The sequence below is a fragment of the Enoplosus armatus genome, chromosome 21, assembly GCF_043641665.1.
Source record: "Enoplosus armatus isolate fEnoArm2 chromosome 21, fEnoArm2.hap1, whole genome shotgun sequence".
NCBI lineage: Eukaryota > Metazoa > Chordata > Actinopteri > Centrarchiformes > Enoplosidae > Enoplosus > Enoplosus armatus.
The window spans coordinates 14,169,881-14,176,000 of NC_092200.1; the positions used below are offsets into that span (position 1 = coordinate 14,169,881).

Below are 6,120 nucleotides of genomic sequence, written 5' to 3' on the forward strand. Positions count from 1 at the left end.
TTACTGTTTTACAATAATGATCTACTTCACTGCTTTTCCTATAGCTTAACTAACTTTATTTTTTTTCATTTAAAGAAGTTGTTTTCATACTAGTAAGTGTATGCATATTTGTAGCTGAAATGGCAACCCTGAAGACCGGTGATGCAGACGACTGGATCAAATCTCTTATTCAAGAGTCCCACAAGGCCAAAGAGTTCTCTTACTGTCCTTACAGCCAGCTGAGAGTGGGATCAGCCCTGTTAACAGAAGATGGAAGGATCTTCACAGGTAAAACATGATCTTTGGTCAATTTGAAATAGTCACACGAGCGACAGCGACATATGCAGAAAGTGTGCAGTTATGTTTAAACTAAAGAAACGTCACTTGTGTGTTTCAGCTACCGCTGGCTGTTAAAATAAGTTAAAAAAACGGCAGGTCACTGAATCAGGCAGTGTGACAAACCTTGACCAATTACAATAAAGTATTTCCTTGTTTTTTGACAGGTTGCAATGTTGAAAATGCATGCTTCTACCTGGGTCTGTGTGCAGAGAGGACTGCTATAAACAAGGCTGTTTCTGAAGGATACAAGAAATTTAAGGCCATAGCTGTTTCTAGGTACTATTTATGTTTTTGTTTTGAATGTTTAAATGCTAACTGTAATTGTGTTAGTGGACTTTGTAAGTGAGTGAGTGAAAACATTTCAGATTCACACTTCTTTGATTTGAATTGAAATTGTGTGTCACATTTGTTGCTAAGAGAGAGACCAGACTTCCATTAAAAAGTCTCTTTTTCTGCAGTGACCTGGAGGACCGGGTGATCCCTCCTTGTGGTGCCTGCCGACAAGTCATAAGAGAGGTAATTATTCAGAATCAAAACATTTCTATAGACTGGGGATCTCAGTTGGAATTGTTTACAGGTTTATTCATTTTATGTCAAAGCTAATTGAAGAAGCCCTCATATGAGAACACACATTTGCCCCATCTTTCAAACCTCATCTCTCCCCTCTCAGTTTGGTGATATGCCCGTCTTCATGACCAAGGTGGATGAATCCTACACCATGATGACATTGGAGGAGCTGCTTCCACTGTCATGGGGTGCTGAGTACCTGAAGGAAAAGGAGACAGACTTTCCAAAAAGAAACTGATCAAATTCATTATGGCTATCAGATGTCTCCTGGAGCTGTTATGACAGTATATTCTCCCCATAAAAATCATATATGTGATTTCTAGCCTCATGTTTGAAGTGATGCACTGTTCAATTTCTGTGACACCAATGTTACAACAGAGTGCTCAGTGAACAGGAAAAATAGAGAGTGCAAGGATCTGATGCATACATTCCACTGGGAACTTCAGTATGTGCTTCCTTGGCTTTCATGTATTTTAAATAAAGGCTTGTATCTTGAAAAGGCTTGATGTGATGATGATCTTGGATTATTCTAGTCATTTTGTTAACTAAATGTATTTCCATCTCCTTAATAAAAGTGGAACAATAAGAAATATATAAAAAATAATAAGAAAGTTATAACAACTTTTACGAGCTTTACCACCCATGAGTGTGACATGTTGAATACCTGCTGTCAAATATGTGAGGGAATGACAGAGTAGCTAACTATATTTTTTGTCAATATTACTTTTTTCACCATTTACACTCAGTTATTTACTGCATTATTAAGAGTTTGGAATTGTGACTATTTCTGAACAACATTACAAAATGTTGACTTATCCTCAGTGACTTTACAGTCAGTGGTTGAAGGGTAGAAAAGAGGGGGCACCCGGATTTGAACCGGGGACCTCTTGATCTGCAGTCAAATGCTCTACCACTGAGCTATACCCCCTTACAGTACATCAGTCAAATGCAGAGTATTTACTATTAACTACGACTAGTGTTTATGTTGCGGTTGTGTTAAATTATGATGGAACTGAAATGTTACATTCTATTACAAGGTGATTAAAAACAACCAAACCAAAACTACGCATACAGTGCACGAATATATCTTACAACGCCCTTTTTATACTAAATACTACGCATCACTGGCTTGCACCGGATGTGTCGTCATGAAAACGCGACCCAACCGGACATTCAACAGTATCGAAAAGAAAGTGGAAGAAACGGAATCACAATGGTATGGTTGTAGTCTTCACTTACATGTTATCATTTATCGAATCAGAACCATATTGATTAACATGACATTTTATGTAGTTATATGAATATTTATTTTACTTCCTCGCACCTTTGACGTCTCTCTTTGTGTCCTGTGAAATCCGGCAATTGTGAATTTGATTAGTCACTCGGGCTAATGCTAGTTAGCGCTTAGCTATGATGTTCCCTAACTTGCTACTCATAGTGGGTTGGCTATGTGAATTTAGCTTTCGTTGTTTGTAAGTGAGGTGTGCTAAATATTAGCATTTTTTAACGATGAATGTGTAATGTTTTTGTCTAACAGAATACTCGAGGACTCCGCTCTCAGCTGAAAGACAGTGTACCTGTGGCAGGTTTATGTCCACAGGGAGCTTATGGCGTGCAGGACTCTCTGCGTAGCGGGTGAGACACTGCCACAAATAAAATGAATCTGATGCAATCTAATGCTGAGTGTAGAACTGATACCTTCTCCTACCATGCACGTGCAGAAAGACTGGTTTAATAAATGTAGTTTTTAGTTGTATTTTTTGCACTAAATTGACATGGATACTTGTCAAAACATGATTAAACATACTTTATAAATATTTACTTTTCACTTTATATTTCAGTGTTTATTTGCTTGCTAAATTATGTATGAAATTGTCTTATTATCCATTACATCTAGTAATCCAGTGTATTGTAGAGCCGATCAGTCAGCCTATATATATATATATATATATATACACACACACACACACACACACACACACACACACACACACATACATTTGCACCGTTGTGCTACTTAAGTTCTTTATAACCTGCTAGATATTTAATTGGAGAGTGACCTCTGCATGAAAGAGAGCGACATGTGTAGAACGCATTGTTACAATTGCTTGAATTTTTATAATGAAACAATGACGTACTCTGTGTGACAGCTTTCTCTGGCAAGAGGGGCTGCTCTAATAGTTCCACCTCTTGAAACTAAATGACATGACACTGATTTTCACCTGCTTGTTGCATTTCTTCTTTGGCTACACAGCTTTACCAGTGTAAAGAATGAGCTCCTTCCAAGCCACTCGCTGGAGCTGTCCGAAAAAAATGTGAGTAGTCTGAATTGTAAGAAAAAAGACAAATGACCCAAAAGTTAAACCTCCCACACAATTCACATAGATTACACTTCTCTGCAGGACTGTGTGTGTGCGGTTGTGCTTGATTGGCATGTCCCTGACTCTCCTGATAGCTTTGATGCACCTGTTGGGAGCAGCGACTTTCACCTTTACCTCCTGAGAGTTTGCAGAGCCTTAAATATTGCCACCAACTAATTACAGACAAATGTTAGCCATATTGGTGAAAATAATTTGTGAGTGAACATGAGTCAATTAAAGAACAGCTCACTGTGGACCCATTTAACAGCAGACATTTTGAGGAAAAGCACGGGTGAAACTCTTAACACTAATGAGGGCTCCCAGCAAGTCATGTCAATACATTATGCAGCCATTAATTAATGTTATTAATCACACCTGTGCCTTTTCTACTCTGACATGTCAAAATGTCTTTGTAACATTGTAATGTGTGTGTGTGAACTGGTTATTTGTAAGGATTCGATATTCATATTGATTTCCACAAAAATGGCGCTTATATTAGGGAAAATAGAATAGAAAAATGTTAAATTTTTTGTTTTTAACAATGTACATTTATGTTGACTTAAAGTATCTTTCCTCCTAACTGAGGCAACATATAACCTTGTTTTATTTGTCAGAAGCAGATCAGTAGCCCGGCCCACCACATACCCTCTTTTAATCCGATGTGAAATGAACAAGTGAAAGTTTAATAGTGTTTCTCTTGGTGTGCAGTTCCAGCTGAACCAGGACAAGATGAATTTGTCCACACTCAGAAACATCCAGGGTCTTCATGCTCCACTCAAACTGCAGATGGAGTACAGGGCAGCTAGACAGGTAAATACTCGTCTCTCTAATCCACATCCCCAGCCCTAAAAACCCTTTTCCTTTTGCTCTTCTGCCCTCTCTGTTGTTTTAACGTCAACTCTTCATTTTTAAGTCGTTCTTCTTCTTCACTCTTGATTTCTGTCCCTCTGCCTTCCAGATCCAGCGCCTGCCGTTCTTACAGAGTTCAAACCTGGCCCTGGATACACTGCGAGGCAGTGACGATGCCATCGGCTTCGAGGACATCCTCAACGGTGAGAACCTCGTCTCTTCACCTTTCCACATTCAACGACACAACTGTGTGAATATGATAATGTAACCCCCACACTGTGTTTGTGTCCTGTCACCTTGCAGATCCCACCCAGAGTGAAATGATGGGCGAGCCACACATGATGGTGGAATACAAACTGGGGCTGCTGTGAAAGAAGATGGATACACACAACACACCGCTTCACACATAGATTTAGGTTTATTATTTGTCTGCATACGTTTGTTTATTGGCTCAAAAGCAAAAATCACCAACTCAGGTTTTGGAGATTCTGTAATCTTTTGGAAAAGAGAGGGGCTTGATGGGGGTGTGCGTTAAACAGTCATTCAGACAAGCATTCACTGCTGCTTTTGTATGATTCCAATCCGGTTGGTATTTCTAATAAACTTCATAACCTCCCTCATGATGTGGGCTCATTTGACAATTTTTTTAACTGTTGTACTTGAACTCATATTGTGATGTTGGGGCTTGTGCTTTGTGATACAAAAATAGCGTTTAACGTCATCAAGAATAGCTATCACATTTTGTGATCTGTGTAAATATGTCACTTTTTTAGGTAACGGCTATCACAATAATATAAAATGATAATGTGGCATTTTAGCAGAAGTCTTTGATCAGTTTACATGTTGTGTAACATCTTGATACAACAGCTATTGGTCTCAGTTTTGGGAAATGTAAGTTGAAGTCTCAGAATCAGAATCAGAATCAGAAATACTTTATTGATCCCTGGGGGGAAATTGTACAGTACCGGTGCTCCCATTCCAGAGTAGGAAGGAGGAGTCTGAAGGATTCCATGATTGTTATCTCTCCACGTGCATCATTTTGACAAGACCCATTTAAAAACAAACAAAACCTCCATTCAAAACACGGATTGCAAGTTTCACTTGATGATTTCTATGAAAAGGAGACATGTACGTGCGTATTTTTCATCTGAACATTCACTATTGTTTTTTTTACATCGTTTGTTTTCACTGTATTTTACTGTTGAGACTTTCAGAACTCCCAAAATTCACAGAGGTATTGCCAATATTGGCCATTTTCAGTATAAATTAATCAACTTTGACGGGCATTTGACTGTTGATCAAGTTTGAGTAAAACCCAGAGGTGATTGAGTTTTATAACACCCTTATATAGCCATATAAAACAATATTGACGTTATAATTTGTTAAAACTGTCAAACGAGCATATATGAAGCGAATACAAAGAATATTTCCATATCTTGACGATAGACAATTGGCGATAACGCTACATGGTGTGTCAATAATGTAATGGTATTAAGGTAATAAAGCTATCATGGATTAAAGAAGAAAAGGCTAGTCAAGGCCGGCGGTGAGGGAGGGGAGAGAAGAAACGTAGAGGTTCTGTAACTCACTGTAGCAATCAATTGAAATCTCACCGCCATCGGACCAACCGAGTAAGTTAAAGGCATTGTCGTGTATTTATAGTACTGCTTTGATAACTATGTCTAAGACAGGGTGTTACACCAATACGCATGACTGTCCACTAACGAATATAGATATTTTAAACATCCTAAAATAATATTCGTGGAAACACAACATATATGTTGCTGTTTATAAGCCTGAATTTGTCAAATTTAGAACATATCCTGGGCCGCAGAGCATGCTGGGAGTATGTTGGGAGGAGTTAAGTTTAAACAAAGCCTATCCACTCATTAACAGCAAGTTTGAGCGACTACACTGTAGTCTAAACTATGGTCGTAATACAGAAAACACGATGTCCAGGCTCTGCTTGGCGATAAAAAAAAAAGCAACTCTGACGCTAGCATGGCTGACTGTGGATGTCAAAGAT

At 38.6% G+C, this 6,120-nt stretch overlaps 2 protein-coding genes and 1 non-coding gene across 3 annotated transcripts; 2 read left to right on the forward strand and 1 right to left on the reverse strand.

Moving 5' to 3' along the window:
* Window positions 1-119: 119 nt before the first annotated feature.
* Window positions 120-1,313, forward strand: LOC139304644 (cytidine deaminase-like). The gene is made up of 4 exons (XM_070928565.1): window positions 120-267; window positions 483-594; window positions 777-834; window positions 989-1,313. Exons 1-4 carry the CDS (start codon window positions 120-122, stop codon window positions 1,121-1,123), a joined length of 453 nt encoding a protein of 150 aa, XP_070784666.1. The 3' UTR covers window positions 1,124-1,313.
* Window positions 1,314-1,741: 428 nt separating this feature from the next.
* Window positions 1,742-1,813, reverse strand: trnac-gca (transfer RNA cysteine (anticodon GCA)). The gene has a single exon. It is a non-coding gene; the product is annotated as a tRNA-Cys (tRNA).
* Window positions 1,814-2,023: 210 nt separating this feature from the next.
* pomp (proteasome maturation protein) lies at window positions 2,024-4,717 on the forward strand. Its single transcript, XM_070928192.1, has 6 exons — window positions 2,024-2,101; window positions 2,423-2,520; window positions 3,140-3,200; window positions 3,954-4,055; window positions 4,204-4,297; window positions 4,398-4,717. Exons 1-6 carry the CDS (start codon window positions 2,024-2,026, stop codon window positions 4,463-4,465), a joined length of 501 nt encoding a protein of 166 aa, XP_070784293.1. The 3' UTR covers window positions 4,466-4,717.
* Window positions 4,718-6,120: the final 1,403 nt, after the last annotated feature.

Excerpts from the sequence above, each read along its gene's own strand:
- pomp (XM_070928192.1), top strand. The coding sequence starts at position 2,024 with ATGTGTCGTCATGAAAACGCGACCCAACCGGACATTCAACAGTATCGA. Across the intron at positions 3,201-3,953 it reads TGGAGCTGTCCGAAAAAAAT|TTCCAGCTGAACCAGGACAA; the intron begins GTGAGTAGTCTG and ends CTTGGTGTGCAG. Across the intron at positions 4,298-4,397 it reads CTTCGAGGACATCCTCAACG|ATCCCACCCAGAGTGAAATG; the intron begins GTGAGAACCTCG and ends GTCACCTTGCAG.
- LOC139304644 (XM_070928565.1), top strand. The coding sequence starts at position 120 with ATGGCAACCCTGAAGACCGGTGATGCAGACGACTGGATCAAATCTCTT. Across the intron at positions 595-776 it reads AAGGCCATAGCTGTTTCTAG|TGACCTGGAGGACCGGGTGA; the intron begins GTACTATTTATG and ends CTTTTTCTGCAG. Across the intron at positions 835-988 it reads GCCGACAAGTCATAAGAGAG|TTTGGTGATATGCCCGTCTT; the intron begins GTAATTATTCAG and ends CTCCCCTCTCAG.